Here is a 25,140-nt window from a genome sequence, read left to right as displayed (position 1 = left end):
ACTCTTACGTTGCCTCTAAAAGGTGTTTTGTGTTTTTTTCCATTCCATCTCTTAGCAGATATGCCTTGTTCCTTAGTAATTCTTCACTTTTGATTTTGTCTTTCAAAGTAATAACCATAAAACTTACATATCAATGCTCATTTAAGGAGACCCTAACATCAAGTACAAAATTTTAAAAATTCTAATGTATAATTATATTGTAAGCTTAAAAGAGTCACCAGGATAAAAGTAATCTTTTGTTCAGGAGGTTAACATAATTGCGGCATTCCTCTCCTAAAGAAAATATGGTTTAATAAATTGGACATTATATGGGCCAAAATGAAAAGTGTCCCTGGAAAATGCATTATAGCATGATTGAAAGTGGTCTGAGTCATTTCCTCAATGGGACATTAGGACAGAAAATAAAAGTCAAAAGGAAAGTGTGTAACCACTGAATGAAATTTTAATTAGATTAACTTCATAATTGGTTATCTTCATAGAAAAGGTTTGTTTCTTCAATGTTTCATACAGTGTTAAAAACCTTCGAGATTAACAAGGCAAATGATTAGAATAAAAAAAGAGTGTAACAGTTATAGTGCTCAGTTTCTGTCCCTATGGCACATCTGAAACCTGTATTAGTGAGCCCTGGAAAAATATTCCTATTGTAAGTCACCTGCTGTATCTTACGAGAACTGCACAGGAAATATTGATGCTGCCTCCTGTTCATACTCGTTGAACAAAGAAAGTGATTTACATCAAACTATATGTAAAATGTTTAAACAAAATCTCTTGGTGTCCTGCCTTCTACCTGTGTTTCTAAGCAAATCAATAAAAAATTTCTCTACAGCTTCAAATTAGATGCTCTGATTTAAAAGACAGCGTGCCAGTGGGAAGAAAGACTGGCCAGACTTGGTCAAATCCGCAGCCTTTTCAGATTCCAAAGTTCTTCCTTAAGAGCTAAAAAATTTTAAGGTATGAGTTCCCTTTCCTTCAGGCAAAATCTAACTTCCTCGGTTTCACAGGCTTATACGAAAGGTCTCACAAGATTTCCCCAACATCAAACGACTCTTCCAAAATGACATTTTCAGACCTAAAGCAAATGAATCCCACACTTGTGGATTCAATTTACCTGGAAATAGGTGAAGGCTAAAATTAACTACTGAGTTCAGAACAGTCTTAGTCACTCAACAATGCCAAAACAATAGGTGGTTTGCCTAGATAGGTGCCAAAACAATAGATGGTTTCACTTTAAGATAAAATACTTTTCAAAAATTGTCAAAATACACAACAAATTAATTATTCTGTGTTATCTTCCTTCCATATTGCCCATTAGCATTCATTTAATTACTTGGTCTATCACTGAGCGGATATTTATCAAAGACTGCAGGAGTTAAAACGGCTGAAAGTATTTGTCAGTATATATTTTAAAAAATGATACACCTGAAAGATACTAACTGTTGCCCAAGCATTTTGAGCACGTGTACGTCACGATCGCAAGTCTTTAGAATTTTCACTATCAAAGTCTGAATTTTAAACTCCACAGCCAACTGGATTATCTGTTAAATGTATATTTAGCAATGTGTTTATAACTAATTAAGCAGCCAAAAAAGCAGTTTATTTAAATGATGTGTTTTGGATAATGATGCATGGAAATACAAAATTCCTGGCAGCTAAGTAAACAGAAAACTAAAGAAAGCGAGCCCCAAGCCCAGAGGGAAAATGGCCTGTTCTTATTCAAGGCTGGGTTCCTGCTTGTTTCCCTTACCTTTCGGCAGCCGATTCTCGACAGATACCCAGAGACACCCAGTGCAGTCACTGTGCTTAATACTAGCTCCTGGAGCGAAGCCGCCCCCCTGGAGCATGGCGGCCCTCAGAAGCTCTGCGCCTTCCTGAACTAGGGGATTGCAGAGGCTGCTTTTTTGCAGTGTGAATTTTCAGGGAGAAGCCCACCCACACTAGCATCTGCATAAGACTGCAAAGGGATTACGCTGTCACCTGCCTCTCCTGTGGAAACAGTTCAACCAGGTTTAGGCAGAGCCTTGGGAACTTACACAGTCGAGGGCTAGGTGGCCAATATGAGAGGAAATGCACTCGGAGACCATTCCGCAGGTTAAAGCAGTGGCTCTCAAATTGCCGCTTGAATCAGGATTCCTTGGAAGCCTCCTTAAAACGGAAAGTCTGGGCTCTAGCCGGTGGTGCTCAGTGGTTAGACCGTTGGCCTGCGTACCAAAGGGTCGCAGGTTCGATTCCCGCTCATGGGCGTGTACCTGGGTTCCAGGTTCCATCCCCGGCCCTGGTTGTGGCCCGGGAGGCAACCAATCGATGTCTCTCTCTCACATGGATGTTTCTCTCTCTCTCCCTCTCCTCCTGCCTCCCTCCTACTCACTTTAAAAATCAGTGGAAACAATATCCTCTGGTAAGGATTAAAGAAAAACCAACAAAACCCCAAAAACGGAAGGTGTGGGGTGGAAGCCTGGCCGCGGCTGCTGGTCCAGGGAGCACACTTTGAGGACCACTGCAGTGAGGTGCTGGCATATTAGTTTCTTAGCTTCCGTTTAACTTCAAGGCTCACATCAAGACTGTATAACAAATCAGAAAATCAATTCAAAAGACTCCTGCTTAGAAAGTCACTGCTGGCAGCTCATTTCCAGTAGTCAATTTAGAACAAATGGGATTCCTGCAACACGAAGCTCAATCCATCTGGCCTCAGAGCCAACCGGCTCAGGCGCTCTTCACTGTCTTACGTCATCTCTCTTAATTTGTACTTCCGATATCCCCTTTAGGGCTCCTCCTCTGAACGCTACCTGTTTGTTAGGAAGTCAGCTTCCTCGCCCTTTCTGATCTCACTGCTACTTTTAAATCTACCACAGTCACTGCCAACCGCTGTGCCCCAAGAATGTTTAAAACATGCGATACCTGACGATTTAGTCGGGGGCACTGACCTCTTTTCCCTGAGACTGTCAAAAAAAAAAAAAAAAAAAAAAAAAAATGACAACAGCCTGCACAATAGCCGTCCAATGTGAATGAAGAAAAGTATAACTATGTTTTTGTCACATGGGCAACAAATGCATTTTTTGGCGTGCTGCAGGATTTAGGGGTTAGTGTGTCCATGTGATGGGAAAGGCTGAAAAGCGCTGATCTGTCACATTCCTCGGCCTTTCTAAGGGAGACACAGGCGTTGGTCTTTTGGTTTTGTTTCCTGTATTTGCAGCTATTCTTCCACGCGTTTCTAAAACGGTCACCAATACACTCTTATTCCACAGGTACCTTTTTTTTTTTTTTTTTTAATATATCTATTGATTTCTGAGAGAGGAAAGGAGAGGGAGAGAGAGATAGAAACATCAATGATGAGAGAGTCACTCATTGGCTGCCTCCTGATCGCGCCCGACTGGGGATCGAGCCCGCAACCCAGGCCTGTGCCCTGACCAGGAATCGAACCCCGACTGCCTGGATCCTAGGTCGACACTCAGCCGCTCAGCCCTGCCGGCCGGGCAGGCATCTTCTTTAGGGGGCTCTCTCCCTCTTCTCTTTGAACTCAGTGCTTGGACCTGGAGCCGCGTAGAGCCTCGCGGGTAGCTCGCCATGGGTTTCAGCTTCCGCGAGGGTCCCACGGCTTCCTGCGTGCACATTGCGCCCCGTCTCTTCCTTTACCCTTCTGGCTGGAGCTGCTTTTATGTGGCCCTTGCTCCTCTCAAAGCTTTGCTGCAATTTCCAACCTGTATTAAAATCTACACAGGAAAGGAAGCTCATCTACCCCTTCCTTTCACCGCTTAGCACAGGCTCCTGGGAAGCCAATTCTCAATATTTCAAAAGCACTGCGTGTGCATGCACACACACACACAGCCTCCTTCCCCCTTTACACACCTGCTATTTTGAAGGGAAGAAAAATGAAAGTATTTTTCTGCACAACTTCCCTTTCTTTTCACTTTTCTCCTCTAAACTGCTGAGAACAAAGTAGCGACAATCGAGGGGATGTCCCCAGGACTGGCCACAGGGATGCACTGCCCACCCTGACAAGGTTGCCAAGGGGGCAGCTTCTGATCTACCAAACAATATAAGGAAAAAATTCTTTAAAAAAAAAATATATATCTTTATTGATTTCAGAGAGGAAAGGAGAGGGAGAGAGAGACAGAAACATCAATGATGAGAGAGTCATTGATCAAGCCCACAACCCGGGCATGTGCCCTGACCGGGAATCGAACCCCGATTGCCCGGGGTCGACGCTCAACTGCTGAGCCACGCCTGGCTGGGCGAAAAAATTCTCTTATTGAGGTTTGAAGGGAGCAGAAATCCAGAATAACTGAAAAACCCCCCACACTGAATCCTCATTATTACAGTTAAAGAGGAAGTTTTTCTTTCGGCCTTCAGATATTACTTTAAAACATGCTTTCAAGGCTGGGCACAGGAGAACCTACCAGAGCCCTTAACTCAAATGAGGACAGTGAAAAGCACTGGAAGGACCTGCCTTTCATTAAGTTCTTCAGTAGCCACTGCGGTGGCTTTAGTACTTGACGAAAGCTGTAACTAAGAATTGACATTAGCAAATGGAATCTAAAAACCGAAAAGGCCTGTCTCAGGACCTGATAAAATGGTAAATCAGTTAAGAAATGAAACAATTTACCTAAACTTCAGTATATTTTTCTTTGCATTTTGATAATTTAATCTCTGCTGTTTTTTAATAGGATGAATCCAGAAAAGGTTTATGTGCACATGTGCGCACATTTTCTAAGAAGTGGTGGGGGCCTGTTCAAAATGGGTGACTTATTTTGCTTCTAATATAAAGGCATACATTTATTACAATAAATTTAATTGAAAGTCTTTTATAGAAAGTAACATACTATACATCCCTGAATTGTAAAAAGAAAATATTTTAGGCTCCTACTAATTAAAATGACTCGTCTTTCATAACTTTCAAAGTCATTATCATATGCATTTTGAAGGAAAACATTTTAAATAAGAAAATGAAACGTCCCCCTAGCGAGTAATCAACATTAGGATGTAAATTATATATTTCGACGTGAAGACAAAGAACAGCTATGCAATGACTCTGACTGTGACACAGCGAGTAGTGAGGCTGATAAACTCCTCTTTGTGTTGGTAGCATGTTGTGATCTCGAGTCTGTTCCACTTTTGAATGGATGTGCTATTATCTTTGGACAACTGTCACGCTAGGAGGTGATCTCAGCGAGAAAAATGTCTTAAATGAAAAGCTTATAAACAAGACCCGTTTCACGGCTATTACCTGAGTTAATATGAGCTATTAGTGATAAACAAGAAGTGGTCTGAGACAAAAATTGGTTTTAATCTTTTACCAAAACAATTGCCATGTAAATGTATGAATAATTATACACTTTAGCAATTACCTCTGGATCAGTTTGTAATTACACTGAATATACAAATACGTTCATGGTCAGTACAACAATATGTGCTCACTGACCTCTGGAAATTGGGAGGCAAAATTCTAGAGACTGTTCAGGCGATTTGTGGGAAATATATTTTAGTGAATTTTTCACATTTACTTTCAGTCTTAAGTACGTAAGAGACATATATAATTTAAGCATAACCCAAGCTGTATAAAATATATAGGGCTACAAAAGGAAGCAAGATATTTTTATTATGACTGATTTTAACTTAAGAGGTGTCTAGAATCAAACACGAAGTCATGTTACAGAGTTTGTTTGGGAGCACTGAGAACTGAACAACAGAACAACATTAATTCTGAAAACATGCAGAACTCTTTTACTCTTATCAAGAAGGCCAAAATAGCTCAACAGTCTTTGCTCCACATTTTACTTATTTTAGTGGTACAGCCACGGCATCAGATGCACGAGTCTGTGCTACAAATTTTCTTACATGTTTTAAGATATTAATTACACCTACTGTGGGTAGTTATTACATACTTAATATATTTCAATTGAAATGGAAATGAAAAAAGAACATCCTGAAACTCCTATGTGCTATTTGAACACAACTTAATCTACTTAATTATTAATTCATTTAGTTATTGATGGCCATCTATGCTTAAAAGTCTTCAGCAAAGTTCTTTTTGTAAATTTGAGACGGAAGTGTGACTCGATAAAAAGGTGTGGACGTGCGTTCATGAAGAATGAAAGAATTTCAGGGTGTAAGAGACGCTGAAGCTCCATCATTGTCACCAGATGGGTAATGCTGAACAGTAGTTAACAAATCAAAACAGAACACCAGTCCAAAGAGTGGAAAGGCATTCAAATAAAGCTTAGTGAGCACCTGTTTACTGTGTATAAATAAAATATTATTTAATTTAAATTTCACAAAGTCCTCCCCCCACACCTGTGTGTGTGTGTGTGTGTGTGTGTGTGTGTGTGTGTAAAGTCTACTTTTTTAAGGTGAGGACACTGAGCCTTAATATGTCAGAGTTGATACAGGGACAAAGCCAGGTCTGTCTTGCCCTAAAACCTATGTTCTTAACCAGTTGCATAAAATAGTAGCAGTTTCTATATGAGGAATGTACCTTAACTCTTGTGTAAAACTACTATTTGTATTTATCGCTTACCTAAAAAATAAGAGTTTTATTAGGCCTTTATCATATTTAAGACACTGATGAGGCTGGAGCCTGCACTCAGCCCTTTTGCTGCAAAGTCACCAATGGCTGCGAGGTGTCGCGAGAGAAGAGTCCGGAGGACTTGACAGTAATGCCTCCCCCTTTAGCCTGTGCAGCTTGTGTGTAAGTACAAGAGTCTTCATAAGACTTGGGGATGTGTTTTGCAGTGATCCTGAAAATCTTTTTAACCACATAAATGTTCGTCAGTTAACTCATGGCAAAGTACTCCAAAGAGTTATAAATCTTAAAAATGAGTTAAATATATAAAAAGGAGAAGGTTCCAAATTTGCTGACCTTTTCTGTGATGACAAGTGGCTGTAGTAATAGGCTACTAAAAATATATTAAAAAAAATTATTATTAATCTGTCCCTTGAGGTAAAGGGAGTATTCAGGAATGAGTGAGAAAATACCTTTTCTCTAAAGAAACTCTTAGTATAGAGAAAAACGTTTTAAAACTTACATTTGGAAATATTCCCATCAATATATGATTTTGTTGCCAGGAAAAATGATTGTCATCTATAAACAGTCTGCAAAATGTGGTATTTTAGTGGGTTTTATCTTTGTTTATTTAAAAATGTGAAAATGCAACAAAAGCTTACAATTCTTTCGCTAGAGCACGAGAGAAATCAGCCAAATTTCAGCAGATACTGTATAATCTCAGAAATATGTGGGATCTAAAAAAAAGCCAAACTCACAGAACCAGAGATTTCTAAATCTCAATGAGTCTTAAAAAGAATAAAAAAGATTAGGTAGTCTCTGAGATTAATTCCAATTCTGAAATTTGTTCTGGAATAGAGTCCCATCTTTCTCAAAAGTCATCCCACCTTCTCCGGGTCCTTGGGGACAGACTTGAATTTTCACAGTGTGCACTGGGAGGCTCCCATAAATACCTACCGAGCAAAGGAGTGCGCCGGGGCTTTATTTTATGAAACATCACTCCCCCACCACTATCTCAGATCATTCCCTCCCTGTATTATTCCTGTTATATTTTTCTTTTTTTTAAAAAAATATATCTTTATCGATTTCAGAGAGAGGAAGGGAAAGGGAGAGAGAGAGAGAAACATCAATGATGAGAGTCATTGATTGGCTGCCTCCTGCACGGCCCCTGCTGGGGATCGAGCCCGCAACCCAGGCACGTGCCCTGACCCAGAATCGAACCTTGACCTCCTGGTTCGTAGGGCAACACTCAACCGCTGAGCCACGCCTGCCGGGCTCCTGTTACCTTTTTCTCAAACAAATTCTGTCTTTACTTTCTATTCTATCTCCTCTAGGATGTCACCCCAATTAAACTGATAGTAGGTGATTATTCTTACAATACAAAAACACCTATCTCCAACGCTGAAAAGGCTACTGTCCACAAAAATCAGTCCACACGCAAGTTCCTGGGAGTTGTCATTTACCTTTATAAATACTGAATCAATCATCATACTTTTAAATGTGCAGCATACGAAAGGAACAAAGAAAAGAAATTAAAGTGTCAGGACCTTTACATGACATTTCAATGAATCCTTGTAAAATCTCTGTGAAGTATTATTGAGCCCATTTTGGGGGGGGGGGGGAGATAAAAACGTATGAATAATCTGCCCAAGGTTACACAGCCAGTAGGATGTTGAGATTTTAACCCAGATCTGTCTGCCCCAAATGGATGCTTTTTCTAGTTCTCCAGGACCGGAAAGAAGGGGTATTATCTTAGACTACGATGTAATTGGAACAAGATGACTTCTGGTAGAATTTTAAGTGGTTCAGAATATGAGGTGAGATGTTAAGAAATCATAAAGAGGGTCACAGCAGAATCAGAGGGGTTATCGGATAGAATTTATTAAGCTCTGTTGGTTAATTGCATGTCCGAGAATTTAATCTTAGGGGCTAAGAGAATGGTGTAGAAAACCGGCTTGAAATTAAAGAAGGAAATGAAATAGGCAAAACTATGTCAAGGCAAAATAAAGAAACGCAGGGAAAGATAAGCAGTTATCTCTGGCAGGGTACATATTAATTGGTCATGAAGCCAGAAGATGAAATTTCAGAGAGAAAAAACACACAGTTTTAAAAATGGACAAAAATTAATTCTAGGAATAGGTAAAGTCACCATGTAGCAATGATGTTAAGTAGAGATAAAACACACACGCACTGATGAAAGAGCACAGAAACATTTTCACAGACAGAGCGAGGGGTAAAAGAATTTTTAAAAATCTCACAAAACAGGTGCTGAGGAAGAGAAGTGCCTGAAACGAACAGAGCACATTCAGGAAAAGATAGGACTAAATCAGTCTTTCGCTATGACCAGAGACCTCAGCAACGGCACAGGCGGCTCTCTACTTTGATCCTGTTCAGAGAAGTGACTAGAAATGTGTTAGAAGTAGTTAAGGATTCCCTTCCCTCGGTCCTATGGAAATTAAGGTTATCACATATGAATATTTCAGAGTCCTGGTTATCCAAGACCAAACATGATCAGAGTACACAGTGTTTGCAATTTCTTAAAATTCACTCTTTAAAAAATCATTTAGGCCTACAGGGAATGATTAGTGCATACTTTCTTGGTGTTTTAATTGCTGTTAAAAACACTGGTTCACTCTGATTACACACCAGAACACTCCTACTCTACTGCATAGTGCCTTCACCATGCTCAAAAGACGCCTAAGGCTCTAAATACCTGATAGACGCAGAGGTTAACTTCTAACCGATGGGGAGACAATTCATCTATCAAGGCTTCCCTGGCTCACCCCAAACATTTACTACTTCAGTTAATCACGTTTCAAGGATATGAAGAATTGCCTTTCATGAACATTTGAAGATTTTTTTTTTCTGCTCAAGAACAAAAGTAGCAGACTTGGGGTTCCTTCCTACAAAAAGTCACCTACTTTTTGCTGAGTGACAGGAACAGTGAAAAACCAAGAGGTTTTATTCTTGGCTTACATAAAACATAAAGGTAAATTTGTGATTACTGTAAATGCTCCAGTTACAACAAACACTTTTCTTATCCATTGGAAAGGAGAGAGCTACTTGATGATAAAAGGTATTTGCTCAACTGTTAATCAATTAGGTTATTTTATCTTATGCAATGGTTGTAATTATTATTAGTATTATTATTTGGTCATATTTTTAAAAAATTTATGGAGCATCTACGACATGCCACGTGCTTTACTTACATTATTTCATTTAATACTTGCAATACTATTTTGAGCAGGTATTACCGCATTGAAATTGACCTGGGATTTCAACGACCTGCAGGTGATCACATAGTTTAAATGATGGGTCTAGGATTAAAAACAGGTCTGTCCGGCTTCACAGACATGCTCTTCTCATGGTGCCAATCTGTGCTTGTGTTCCCACTAGTTCTGCTGAGATTTACTCATGACTATGTATGGCAATACTGACTCCTGGGGTTGACTCATTTTAATTATCAGCATAATGCCCTCTAAACAACCAGGAGGCTGCAGCATCACCACTGGTTAATAATAATCTCACATGTAAAAATGACACTTTTGCCATCACTATCTTAGCAATCCTCCCTGAATCTTTTTCTCATACTTTGTAGAATGAGGTCTCGATTCCAATGACTGGTTTTGGAAACCAAACTGTAATGCTGGCGGAGACACACCGATGCTCGTTCTTTGAGTAAATTCAGGACCAAATTTTATCTTTGTTTTGCGTTTCAGTGAATATATGGTTTACCTTTAAATCTAACATTTTACATTTGAAAAATTAAATTTGAATATTTTGAAAAAAATTGTCACTCCGTCTAAGTTCAACATATGCTCCCACTTGTTTTCTTAACATTGTGAGAAGAAAATAAAAGACAAATATTTTACGTCGTGTTTTAGGAGTTACACGTTTTGGTGGTCGACAGAAGCTCCTTCTGTGAGGGGATGACGAAGGGTTCATATTTGCCATGAGTTGCCAATGGAAACTGGGAGTGCGAGCTGGGCGGCGCACCTACACCTGGACTCGGCTAAGGCTGCTTTCCCACCGCCCCTCTCACGGACCCCTCCCCTATCACTTCTCTTAGGTGTAAGACAGAACGGGCTTCAAAGCAACCTTACCCTGGGGGATGAAATTCAGCAGGCTAACCCCACGCCCCTTTGTCTGGGTCGGCCTCAGCACACGCCTGCCGTTCCAGTGTAATTTTGTCCCCAGTCCCCTTTCACTCTCAAACTGTCCTGGTCTGAGGATAAATTATACGGTCCCCATAGTGCACAGGCACTAAATTAGGACTTTTCCTCTCACTGAGACAACGTTTGTAAACCACTAACTGAAGTGAGCCTTAAATATAAATAAACACCTCCTAGCAAGTCATTGCACACCGTAGCTCACTGTTCCCTTTCTTCCTGCTACTCCACAGGTGCACACACATCCCTTTGCAGGCCTTCTAAAAAATACCATAAGTCATTAAAGATGAAATATTTCAAAATATCTAGGACCCAACTGGTTTTTACTACTTATGAGTGTGTAATCATAGATGAGCTTAGTTTTGTTGTTGTTGTTTGTTTCTTTTTAACAAATGGAGATGGTGAGACTCTCAAAGATTAATTAAGAATTCTTTAGCCTAGGCCCAAGTCCAGTTTTGGAGTCTGTGATCAGTAACCTGACTTGTCATTTTTGCATCTCCTTTCCATTTTCTGTAATATTCTCTTTTCCTACGGGTAAGAGGTCTCCCCAAACTTGAACGGAAGGATTAGGCCTCACACAGTAGACTTAAGTCAGCAGGTGGCCTTCCCAGGGATATTTTACTGAATATCTTCAACTGTGGAGAGTCTTACTACTTAGCACCTAAATAAAGGTATCTGGTTATCGGCACGTGGGTGGAGGTACAATTTTTCAATCGAGAAAGCTTTCCTCTGGTTACTATACGGCCACAACGGGGAGGCTGCTGCCTAGATTCTAACTGGCCAGGCTCACTCAGACCTGATGCTCATGTGATGGTCTTGCCCTTCTCCAGAACCATTTACAGTGAAGGTTAAAGTAGGCAAAAAAAAAAAAAAAAAAGGGGGAATATCAGTTTAGCAAATGATACTTCTGGTTAGATATTTTAATTTTTTTTAAAGATGTAGCCATTGATTTCCCATTAAAGCAGCCCAGGATATCTTGATATTTAAATTAAACATGCAATAATAAAAAGGTAACTTAATATGTAATTTCATACATTAATAATTAGCTAAGCATTACTGAACTACAAGGTAAAAGGCTGGGGGAACATAACTAATGAACTATCCATGCCAAAGTACACTCCATAATAAAACAAGACTTTAATAAATGTTTTATTAAATGGCTACAAACGAACCGTTTTGTTAACATCTAATAGGGAACTATAAATGAGGATCTCGCAGGCAATTAACTTCACAACTGCTGAAGGTCAGGGCTTCGCCACGAGAGTTACTGCGCTGCACCTTTAAGAGCCGCGCGATGCGGGGTCAGGCTAAGCGGTCCCTCGGCTGCCCCAGAGTCTGGTCGCAGCTATTATTATGCACCGAAGCAGCCCAAGTATAAAGTAAACAGAGGAGAAGCCACAGGCTGTCCGATGGCCTGACAGTGAATCGCGGAAAATAGAAGAAACAGGGAGCACAAAGAAAAGGAATCATAGGGAAAATTCTACGCAGGTGCTGGAGCTCCACCGGGGCACCGACTGTTAGCTGCGGGGACCGTAATGGAGACGTGCTTATCCGCCGCACATGCTCGTGTGGCTCTGGCTGTGACGGCGGGAGACGTGAAAGTCACCCGAGACTACGGACCAAGAACTAGTCTATCTGCTGGGTAGAAACGTACAGCACACAATGATGCCGACTGTCCCCAGCAGCGGCGAATGTGAAATTCATGAGAAAGGAAATACACATTTCTAGGGGAGCAAGAGACTGCTGCTGGACAAAACTGCTTTTTTAAAAATAAATCAAAACGGCCCAGCTGGGCGTGGCTCAGTGGTTGAGCGTCGACCTGGGATCCAGGCGATCAGGGTTTGATTCCCGGTCAGGGCACATGCCCGGTTGTGGGCTTGATCAATGACCCTCTCATCATTGATGTTTCTGTCTCTCTCTCTCCCTCTCTTTCCTCTCTCTGAAATCAATAAAGATATATTTAAAAATAAAAAATAAATCAAAACGAAAACTATACTAAAACAGATAGGACAAGGCAGACACTAGTTGATGTCTTCTCTACAATTTACATAAACCGAACGTCTACACGTGACTGCAATTTTCCTGGATGGTTCTGTGCGGATTTGTAACCAACTGCGATCAATACATGCTGACAGGAGAAAAGGGGAGGAGCCAAAGAGGGGAAAAAATAGAGATTCTTAGCTACACATCAGGAATTTGATACTTTATAGCTTATCTCCTTTAAAGGGCGGTTTCAGAACAGGGAGAATCAGTAAAATGAGTGTATGTAAAAATAGAAATAATTACCACCGATGAAACGACACAGTAGATTAAAAACTTGTTAATGGCAGACACAAGTCTAGATAAAGTTGTTAATGTAGCTGAAACTGAGCCCGAGAAACATGCTCAACAGGGAGCCTTCACCGGAAAAGGAAAAATCAATGATAAATACGATAAATACGGCTGGCTCTTCATCTCGGGGGCTCCAGCCGAGCGAGACTGTCAGCGAAGCCGCAGCTGCCCTGTGTGGGTGCCTGTGAGATTTTCACTCCTGCTAGGCTGGTGCCACCTGCACCTGCAGCCGAAATGCCACGCCTCTTGATCAGCGACAGTTTAAGGTGTGAATATTGAGAATGAAAAAAAACAACAACCACACTACACTACAAATTAACGTTTTTAAAGCATGGTGTACAACTTTTAGATTCATTACTCTTTATACATATATGAGATAATATCACCTGGTAGATTTTCTACCTACGTCAATTCATAAAAGCATAAAATATAATTCCATTGACGGTTCAATAACAGTACTGCTTGGAAATGGAATTTCAAATGGTATTGCTTTGCTGTCACCCTGAGAGTGATTTCTGAGTACAGAGAAATCAGCTACAATTTCACATTCAGCTACAATGGGTTGTACTCTAAAGAGCTACTTTCTTTCCTGACTTTTTACCAACCAAAATCCATTAGTACAATATGAAGGATGTATCTTTCCCCAAAATGATTCCAGATCTCTTCTCTCTAAGACATGGCTTCAAGGAGCAGCGACTCTCCCACTGACACACACATTCTGCGGCCCCTGGGCTAGAGAATCATCCCTAAAATTAAACACGCTCCCGACGACTTAACTGGACGTACTTCATAAATATTTGTCAAAACAATTACTGTCAACTACAATGCAATTATCCACATTCAATTTGATGACTCAACTGTAAAATTACTTTTTTCCTAATAAAATGTTTCCAAGTGACAATAGTGAATCAGTGTTGATTAGCTGTTCAGTGGGTGCTAATTAATGACACTGGGTAAATTTAGCTCTGTGCTAATAACCTGGGGGAGAAAGATCTGTACACATGACTCCACGTTAAGTGAAGAAATTTGCCCTTTGCCTCTTTTCCTGTACTTTCTAATTTCTCACGAAGAGTGTTCAATAATACCAAATAAACAACACAACTCAACTACTCTTGACCAGCACTGCAGATAAAAAGACAAGAGTACCTTGCAACCTTGTTCTCAGGTGAAGAATAAAAGAAAAGATGGCAAGATTTTCATTGTTGACAATTAACTATGAGGACCTCCTGCCAGCTCATCCTCAGGGCAAAAATGGCTTAGATCTTGCATTTAATGGCCAAAAAAAGCTCAATTCATGCACAGTGAGACCTCTGCTTCATCCAAAGGCTAACTTAAATGCTCACATCCGAGGACCAGGAAGGGGGGTGCTCCCCAGAGCAGAGCAGGGGACTGTAGGGGACAGTCTCCCAGGGTGTCCAGAGTCCTCTATGTCTGGCTTTTATGTGGTGATGATTCTTCTCCTCTGAGTCTAATGGGAACTTAGGGCAGAGTAGAACTAAATACTCACGGGAATGCTAGGGCAACTTTGCTGCAAAGCTGCCAATAAGAGAGCAATGAGGTGGGACCCCACACTCTCTGCTTGTGCCACACGTGATGTAGCAGAGACACGGCTGTTGAGGTTCTGTCCAAAGACAGAAGGTAAACTTTTTGTACTTGGAGATATTTAATAATGAAACGGACTAGCCCTTACTGATCTGCACTTCTGTAGGAATGGGCTGTCGTCACCTGCGGGCCCACGTGTGCTGAAGTCCTCATTTGAGAAGTTCACGGAAACACCGGAGTGTGTGTGCAAAGAGCACGCAGCTGGCGAAGCCGTGGAAGAGACGCCCGAGATGAGCCGTCTCATAGAAGTGGGGGGAAATGACTTCGAATGGTTAGATTCCTAGTAGCATGACTACAACCAGAGGATGGACGTTTCAGGAAGGGCGATTTCGGATCATGATCAGGAAGGACTTCCTAACAGAACTAAGAGTGAATGGGACATCTTAGGGAAGAATGATGGAGAACAGGTCCCATCCCCCTCATACCGCAAGACACTAAAATATCCCAAAGAACAGTCACCTGACTTGTGCTCAAGTATCATCCTTGGGTGTCCATGATGAATTTACGGTGTAACGGACACATCCAGTCAGCGAAAGTGGGGGTGTCTAGTACTAAGTAGATGCTACACATGTTCACTGAAGAATCACCTTTTAAATCTATCCTGTTCTAAACACGTGTGATGATTTGTACACAAGGAAAAAAAAAAAACAGTAGTAAGGGAAAGTACATTAACCCAGCAATAAAAAAAATTACCAATAACCTGGAAACAGTCTCAGAAAAGACTAAACAGTACATATGTTTGATAAATTTCTCTTAGTGAGAAAAGGGTTGGACATGTTTATCTTAAAATGCTGTCGACCACCATAGACTCTGCATTCTCCCGGTGACCCGGATAATGAGGGGATCCCAGAGCCCACAGGGAGGAGTTACCTGCTCTCCAGTGGTACATTACTGCCAAGGACCCAGCTGTCCTGCAGCTGGACGGACTCGGGTGTGGTTTGCAGCTCGGCGGGCAAAGCAGCCGGCGGGGCCGGACTCTGGTTCCTCCTATTGGTCAGGGAGTTTCTATTGAGAGAAGTGATGGATGGGTGATGCTGGGCGGAGTGCGGCTTGTGGGAAGGCGGCAGGGGCTGCAGGGTGGACTGGCCTTGGTTGTTTGCAGGTTGCTCTGAAAACAGAAAAGAAAACTCATTATATACTTGTGCATCCACACCCACATACTACCGATTTCTTAGGGATCCGCTGCACCTGAATTAGAATAAAAAACTGCATATAAATCTGCAACCTAATAAATTTCCATACTCTTCTATTAAGCGAGTGTTCAGTGACATTCTCTAAGAGCAAATTTACCCTTGATACACAAAGTTCTAATTAATATACAACAGATGGCAAAATTGCCTTTGGTTTTAATTTGTTGCAGATTTTTTTTTTTTTTATCTGGCTTTATTAACACCTACAGAAAACAGCATCTGACAGCTCCCCGAATGCGCCTTTATTTTTCAGCTTTTTTTTAAACAAACCAACCCTGAAATTAAATGGGTAGTTTCGGTAGAACATGCAGGTTTTCAAAACGCATATAATCCCAACAATTATTTAATAGCGTTTTTTTAAAGCTTTATTTAACTGCAATAAATTATTACAAGCTAGCTGCTGAACAGCAGTCGATGACTCCAGTTTGGTGCATGCCAAAGGCGGCAGATCTGCCCCACAATCCACTAATAGACGCTAAGTATTCTCCAGCCGAAGGTCACTCTGTGAAGCAGATGTTGTTTCATGGATATTTAACAGACTGAATCACATCTGATTACGACGTCAGAAGGCTCATAGACTTAATGACCGTTACAGCCATTAGAACACACACAGAACAGATTCGCCAACTTCACGGCAAGCAGTAGAACCGCATTCTGGAGCAAGTCTTAGGTGACCAGAGCAGCTTGTGCCTCTGTGTCAGTGTCCAGACATTTTGTCCTAAACCAGAATCATAAAGGATCCGGCAACTTCCAAATAGAAACACAGCGCTAGATTGTAACCGGGAAAGAATCCCCTAAAGCTAAGAAGTCATAAGTTAAAGTTCACAAACTCTGAGACCTACTTTTCAATCTCATTACCTAGCTTCGGAAGTGCTAGAATTCACAAATACTACATTTTAGCAAACAGACAGATGATTCCTTAATTTAATGCTAAACTTATTATGGTTCCACACACAAAGATGTCAATTTTTTTTTTTTTTTACTAAAGGGTAGTTCAAAGGGCAATATGATTTTAAAGTGATGTATTAAACATGCTATTAATATAAATGCACATATTAAAAAAGACTAGGAAACACAGGGACTACCTTTCATCTACAATGCGAACTCCAGCAGTGATTAAGCCAAATAATACAGTCAAAGACTGTAATTCTGGTTGCACGAAATGAAGACATGATATGTAATAGTTTAAATACATATTATCAAACCTCTTTACAGCGTACAACAATTAAAATAACTCCTTCTGTAGCATATAATATCAGTAATTACTGCATGTTCCTATTGCTCTTTAGTAACCCACATCGTATCATTTAACAACTAGTAATTTCTTACTCTTGAAAAGACGAACAAAAGTCTGAAAAACATACAAACAGTGGCTTCCTTGCCCAGTCTCTATTCTTGAAGATCCTCATACTAGGAACTAGGGAAATCTTTCTCAGTCCACTGCTTTGGTGCTCATGAAAAATTATGTGTCTAAGTCTCAGTTAAATTGAAATTAGCCTTTGGGGGAATGGCAGAGTTAAAATAGCACATAGTTTTAATGGTGTTAGAAAAAATGAAACCAACAGTTTAAAATTCAGAGAAGATTTGTTATTCAGGTGTACATAGTAATCAATTAGCTGCACCTTCCCCAGCATCCTGCATACAGTTAGAATTTCTGTGGGCGTCGTTAGGGAACCTTTTAAAAAGCTGCCTATTGGATGTAGAATGAGCTACAGTTACCAGGGCCCAGACTAGGTTGGTGTCTATGGAATGGAAACAGAAGCACTCCAAGGTAAAAAGTCCTAAGATTGTGTCTCAAAAGAAGAGGGTTGGGTCAGATGACTTCATGTTTTTAAGCATGCCTCCATGAAAGAGTGGTATTATATAATACATAATTTATTCTATATATCATATAGAGAATATATAATTTATACTATATAATTCTATATATATTCTATGTATGCTATACTGAATAAATTATATATTAGATATTATACTATGTCGAGGAAAGAGCAGCGTAATAGAAGTCACAATACCACATTTAATTCCTAACTCTGGTCAGGCATCATGAGAGGGAGCCTCAGTTTTCTCATCTGTAATATGCAAGTCACATTGCCCCATCTAGCTATTAGTGCAATCTAAGGATTCACTGAAATGCACTCATTCATTCATTTATTCACTCAGTCATCCCACAAACATTTACCAGGCCTCTAGGTTCCAAGGGTATGCCGTCATAACAGGTGAAAGCACTGTGCAAATGGTCAAGCACTATGGACGTTAAGACTGTTACTGAAATTTCAATGACTTTAAGATACATTGTCATTACGTATTTCAATATGTTGAATTTAAGATTCTTAAACTTAAAGCAAATAAAAATATAAACAGTGGGAGAAAGCTTCCATGTGAGGTTTCAAACATCGTGCTACTATGGCTTTCTCTAGGTTCAGTCGTTCATTCAGCAAGTATGGGCTGAGATGGTATGGTGTACAAGGCATTGCGCAAAGATCCATGTTCTTTCCAGCTGTCTGTCCAGGCTGTCTTAGCACAGTGTGTTCTGTCTGCTGGGACCTCCTATGATTTGCCTAAATAATCAGGAGAACTACTGATGAAACACATCCAGATAACAGAAGCTACGGGTAATCTGAAATTTGATGGAACAGAGTAAGGGCGGAGTAGATGAGTCGAATGGCCAGAACTTTAACTTCTGCAGCAGGCCTGAGGACTCGGCTGTAAGTCAACACTAGCTCTAGACATTCGGACTCACAGGACATAAAACTAGTGGGGAATGTATTTATCTATGCCAACTTATTCAGGATAATAGGATAAAATAAAATTAAACGTCATAACAGAAACTGGAAGTGGGAAAGGTAAGATAAAGCCTGATGCGAGGCTAGTGGATAGAATGACTGCTGTATAGTTCTACATATTTTTAAAGTAGGATACAAATCTCGTCCTAAATGATCTAGTTGCCAAAAGTTTGCTTAGAAAAGTGTAACTTGCTGGCACTGACAACAGAGAGAGAATTGGCTTTTAAATCCTCACAGGAAGAACAACTGAGTCCAGGGGAAGTTTTATGGCCAAGGTTCAAAACTGACGCAAGGAAACAGAAAGCAGGGGCTAGACTTGGAGACCAACCCCTAGATCTAACACAGGTGGGCAAATCCACACTAAACAACCAAAACATCATCTGCACCCTTCACCTGAAGCTAATCCGTGGATATAGGCTTTGCAATGACCTGAGGAAAAAAATAATGACCTAGTAATAGATGGGACGAGTAGACCTGGCAGAGTCACCAGGTTTAATGTTCCTGCAACATAGCTCTCAACATGTCACTTCGCTCCTGGAAACTTCAATGGCTTCCTCAAGCCTGTAACACATACAATGAACTCCACAGGTGAATGTCATACTTGTCTAAAGATAGCCCAAATATTTTTGCAAATGTTTCCCCATGAATCCTCATGTATCTTCGCCCGAGTCAAGCCTGCCGTCCCCACTGTATCTCCCTCACCTGTCCACTCACGCTTACCTGCTTCTCAGCAGAAAGACATTTCCTTCATCTTTCTATACCCAAATCCTATCAATTTTAAGCTCTAAGAAAGATGTCGCCCCTTCGGTTCTCTTTGAGTAGAAGTCAGTTATTTCTTCTCTGAGTCTTATTTTATCTGTTCCCTTTCCTCATGGCTCTCTTCACTTTCCTCTCTGCATTAAAACTGATCTTATAGGTCTCATGTCGCCTGTTAGAGTCTCCATGGGCAAACTTCATGACGAATTCACTTTTGAACCCCCTAAAGACCACACAGGATAGACACTCAATAAATATTTGTTGACGGAATGGCGGTTTGTAAAGAGGTCAATGAAGAGAGGTTAAAGTGGTAAAAACTGGAGCCTGCCCACGATGCCTTTAATTGTAAGGTAACTGCAAACATTTCCCCAACTAAATTCTTAGATGCTGAAAGGCAGAGGCTCTAACCTGAGTTTCCCTGGATTTTTCATTCCCTTCACGAAGCCTTGTACTTAAAAGACGCCTAGAAATGTGCCGAATGATAGGACATATCTATGCAATAATAATAGCACCTTGGGGGGTGTCATCTCATCCAGGCTGGGTACCATGTCCCTCACCCCAGAAATTGGATTTGAGGAATACATTGGAACCATGACAGATGCGCCAATATTTAAAATCTACCTTCTTCGAAGATGTGAAAATAATGGAAAGAGTATATAAAATATAGTTTTAAATATAGGAAACAAGATGGCGGCGGAGGTGACAGCTGCACCCGCAGACTCGCGTAACCACATCAAAATTACAACAAAGATACAGAACCACCATCGCTCAGAGCCTCCTGAAATCCAGCTGAACAGAAGCCCCAAAACCAGGGAGCTGAAGGGGCATCGAGAGCGGTAGGAGGGGAGGAGACGCGGGCAGATGGGGGCTGGATCCCGGAGACATGGCCACGGGTGAAACCCGGGAGGGAATCTCGGTGGCGGAGGTTTCCCGGAGGAGGGAGGGGTCCCAGCCCCACAGCAGACCCCAGCCCAGGACTCCAGGGCAGCGAAGAGACGTCCCCACAACTTTGGGCTGTGAAACCAGCGGGGGGTGTTCTGAGGGTCGCGGAGGCCGAGGGAGCCCCAGCAGCTCCTCCTAAAGGGCCCGGCGCGGACTCACTCGGACGCTCCCTCTGAGCCCAGCGCCGGGCAGCAGCCGGAAAGGACCCGGGACACTCGGGGAGGAACTGACCTGCCTGAAATCGGGCAAGAGCTGGAGGGTGGCTTCCTCCCGGGCAGAAGGGCTGGCGGAGGCCATGGCTCCTGTGGCGAGTCCTCCCCGCACACAGCCGGCAGGCAGGCGCCATATTTGAATCCCCAGCACCTGACTCACACCTTGGCCCCGCCCCGTGATTCCCGGAGGCCCCGCCCCTCCCCACCTGCAGCTCATCCGGGCCATTTCCAGGGGCTTTTCTGTGCCAGTGGCCCCTCGAGCCTCATGCTTAGGACTTTCCTAAAATCCCTCAAACAAGCAGCAGCTGCCCCATACGGCTTGATAAGCGGCCCCAGGCCTGGCACTAGCGGCAGCTGCACTGGCTCATAGCTGGGCCTCTCCTGGGCACCTCCAAGCCCAGCACAAGGAGCAGCCAACTACGGTTTGCTGAGTAGCTCATGCTGGGTGGCCCTGGGCCAGGCACTGGCACAGGCTGACTTTGCACCTCCCGGGAGGCCCCAGAGACAGTGCACCTGGTGGTCAGACTCGACCACGCTGGATTACAACCCTACCACATCCACGAGTGATACACTCAGGGGCACACTTGGTGAACACCAAAGCCCCACTGAAGTAAATCCTGCTCCATAGGGGTGTCTCCAGCACAGCAGCTCTCTGGCTGTAGCTGCAGCTGGTCCTCACAGCTGATTGGCCTGGGGGTCAGTTCCTCCCAGTGATGCCAACAGCAACCAAGTCTCAACTACAACAGGACAGTGCACACAGCCCACACAGGGGAGCACCCAGAAGGCCCAGCTCAGGTGACTGGGGAGGCTGAGCCACTGGACCCTACAGGACACCTACTACACAAAGCCACTCTACAAATTCCAGGAGACATAGCAGCTCTACCTAATACATAGAAACAAACACCTGGAAGCTGACAAAAAGGCAAAGAAACATGTCACAAAGGAAAGAACAGAAGAAATCTTTAGAAAAGGAACTAAATGAAATAGAACCAAGCAAGCTAACAGATAGAGTTCAGAATTTTGTTTATAAGGATGCTCAACCATATTAGTAATAGTATTATGAAAACAACTGAGACCATTGATGACCTAATAAAATACCTAACAGAAATGAAGGCTACACAAACTGAAATGAAGAATAATTTACAGGAAATCAACAGTAGAGTAGAGGGTGCTGAGAATCAAATCATCAATCTGGAACATGAGGAAACAAAAAACACCCAACCAGAAGAGCATAAAGAAAAAAGAATCCAGAAATATGAAGATAGTATGAGGAGCTTCTGGGACAACTTCAAGAGGCCCAACAGTCATATTATTGGAAAGCAAGAACAAGAAATTGAAAACCTATTTGAAAAAAATAATTACAGAAAACTTCCCCTACCTGGGGAAAGAAATAGACTTACAAGTCCAGGAAGCACAGAGGGTTCCAAACAAGAGGAACCCAAAGATGCCCACAGCAAGACACATCATAATTAAAATGCCAAAGGTTAAAGACAAAGAGAGAATCTTAAAAGCAGCAAGAGAATAGTAGTTAGTTACCTACAAGGGAGCACACATACAACTGTCAGCTGATTTCCCAACAGAAACTTTGCAGGCCAGAAGGGAGTGGCAAGGAATATTCAAAGTGATGAAAAACATGGAACTACAACCAAGATTGCTCTACCCAGCAAAGCTATCATTTAGAACTGAAGGTCAGATAAAGAGCTTCTCAGACAAGGAAAAGGTAAAGGGGTTCATCACCACCAGACCAGCATTACAGGAAATGTTGAAGGGTCTTCTTTAAGTAGAAGCTAATGAACAAAGGAAACAGATCCAGAGACATTGACGCATGCAACAGATGATCATATTTCAGAGGAAAGAGGGAAGGGGGGTGGAGGGTGGGAAGAGATTAACCAAAGAAGTGATATGCATATATGCATAACCCACGGACACAGTCAATAATGGGGTGAAGGCCTAGGGAGGGGGTGGGAGCGAGGTGGAGGGGGTCACTTGGGGAGGACACCTGTAATACTCTCAACAATAAAGATAAATTTAAAATAAATAAATAAATATTAAGTTATCTTAAAAAAGTATAATTATATAAGATATGAGGTACTGTATAAGGTATATATTATCAGTTATCAAATGAAGTATGTTTTTAAAGCTTATGATTAGAAATGCTCCAAATTAAATATTTAAGAAAAGGTATAGGTTCTTTTTTCAAAATATTCTTCCCTTTTTTAAAAGAAGTATTTTGGCACTATGCTTCGTAGAAATTATGCATATACCAGTGCCGTTACTCAGCTCACTTTTTGTCTTTTTTTTTTGCAAGCTCCTACCGCTCATATAACTTTCACGGCAGCCTAACAGTTGCTTGTTTTTATTTGGTAAATTGAACAAAAATTATAGCAGATGATTAAAAAATTCATGTTATATTAATTAAATATCAGATAGAGAAGATATTGGTCATTTTACTCAGCCCTCTACCATCAAACAATGTAGCTCCTCAACAGTGTCATTCAGGGCCGTCCCTAACCCTCTCAGCATGGGCTACTAACTTGGGGCACGGTACACACCTAATAAGGTGCGTCGGCCCATAGACCACAAAAGGGCTATCTGCTAATGGGGTCGATTCCAGTTTAAGCCACTTATAAAACCCCAATTCCTAGCAGAGGAGGGACATATTCACTGACTGCAGGGGGAAAAAAGAAACTTTGACACTTTCCCTAACAAGTCCGCTGTTATGAATCAGGGAGGCGAGAGGTGTCATGCAGAAAAATGACAATAAATATGACATGTATTTTCGTGGGATGTGTATTTTCCAGTGGGGTATTTTCTTGAGTCAGTTCCCTGTCTCCCCAGCTTCATTTATTTCATTGTGCTTATTTTAAGGAGGTCATAGATACAGTGCCTGACACACAGAAGTGCTAACTGGAAACTTATTAATGGTGGGAAGAAATCACTCCCTCCAGGGTGGCACATCATGAGGGAAACAAAGGACCCAAAGAGCCTTGGTAGCAACTAAGACCATAACCATAGGAAGTAAGAACACAATCATGTATGTCTGATGAGAAAATGTTTTTCCTTTAACAGGTAAGAAAACAAGAATCAGAAAGGTCAAAGGAATAAAAAATAAACCAATATTCTGCCAATTCCTACAGAAGAGGGATCTGATCTCATGGTCCTGAGGTTAGTCTGAGTCTCTCCCATCTGGAATGACTGTAGGATCATGTCTAGAAATAAAAAAAAGGATGCCTGATTTGTTTGATTTTGTTAAAAAAATGTCTTTATTGATTTGAGAGAGAGGAAGGGGGAGGGAGAGAGAGAGAAACGTCAATGATGAGAGAGTCATGGATCAGCTGCCTCCTGCACACCCCCACCAGGGGTTGAGCCGGCAACCCGGGCATGTGCCCTGACCTGGAATCAAACTGCGATCTCCTGGATCCTAGGTCAATGCTCAACCACTGAGCCACGCCTGGCCAGACGGATACCTGGTTTTCGAACATCTCTGGGCATATTGCTGGTTTGAATTTTTTGAATTAAAGGCGAACCACTGCAGCTTCCAGACAGTAGTGTGTGTGGAAGGCAGCTCCAGCTCCTGCCTGATCCACAGCCCTGGGCTGCGGTCTCGGGTCTCAGGGGAGCAGAGTGGAAATGGACTTTCAAACTGGAAGCTGGGAGAGAAAATGACACCTGCTGGGAGATGAGACTATCTTCCTGTGAGTTTGTGTGCGGAGCTTCTGTTCTGCAGGGGGGCTGACAGGTGAGTGTGAGATGAGAGGCAGGAGGAGCAGGGGGCTGGCACCTGCTTGGAGCAGGGTGTCACCACAGCTACCCCAGGGCTTTGTCCCAGCCCCTTCCTTCCCCCTCTCCCCTCCCTGGATCTCAGTGGTGAGCTGGCTGCAGATGTCCCCAGGTAGAGCTACTCCCATTAGGAAGGGAGAGCACAGCTAGGGGCCCGTACCTGCTGCTTTCAAATGGCTGTTTGTAGTTTGAGTCAAGTCTGTCCACCGAAGACAGAGGGGGGTGGGGGATGGGGAGAGGGAGCTGAAGGGAGGGCAGGTGGGGGAGAGGAAAGGGGGAGGGGAGAGGAACAGGAAGGAACAAAAACATTTTTAACGCAATCAAACTGAAAAAATTCACCTGCCTATGCTTGCTCTCTCTTGCAGACTAACAGCAGCAAGGGAACTACAGGAATAAACTCAGTCCCAGAACCAGACACTGAGAAGGAGCCACGCCCGAGACACGCGATAGCGAGAGGGGCTCAGGCCTTTCTTTCCTATCATGACACTGACTCACCCTCACCTCCCTTCCCGGTCCTACCTTTACCGAGTCCTCCTGCCTCCAACAAAATTTAAGTTCTTCTTCAACAAGTCCGTTTCTTAAAACACGTCACCAAACAAAACATATAAAACTCTTTGTGTTGGGTGTTTTATTACCAAATTAGTTTTATGAACCCTGAGAATGAAGACACCTAGTAAGAAAGGCTCCTGGTGACTAACTGGGCTCACATTTTTTAAAAAATAGAGCCCAGTGGCCACTTCTGCAGAGGGGCCTCGCACAAACTACAGGTCGGGAAGAAGCCTGTGCGGGTGGGCTGCCTGCCATTTCTCCCATCTCAGGCAGCCCCTACATACAGGAGTCCCTGGAATCCTGTTTTAACCAACAGGACTGAGGTTG

The 25,140-nt window shown here is 42.2% G+C and overlaps 1 protein-coding gene across 1 annotated transcript in view; it reads right to left on the bottom strand.

Moving 5' to 3' along the window:
* Positions 1–25,140, bottom strand: part of TENM3 (teneurin transmembrane protein 3) — a 539,046-nt gene that overhangs the window by 146,257 nt on the left and 367,649 nt on the right. The window contains exon 4 of the mRNA XM_087814069.1: positions 15,469–15,706. Coding sequence (XP_087670195.1) covers positions 15,469–15,706 — 238 coding nt within the window. The remainder of the gene's footprint in view (positions 1–15,468; positions 15,707–25,140) is intronic.

The sequence above is a fragment of the Miniopterus natalensis genome, chromosome 2, assembly GCF_054644295.1.
Source record: "Miniopterus natalensis isolate mMinNat1 chromosome 2, mMinNat1.hap1, whole genome shotgun sequence".
Taxonomy (NCBI): Eukaryota; Metazoa; Chordata; class Mammalia; order Chiroptera; family Miniopteridae; genus Miniopterus; species Miniopterus natalensis.
The sequence above is the reverse complement of the archived record's forward strand: the minus strand, read 5'-3'. Positions and strand labels throughout refer to the sequence as shown.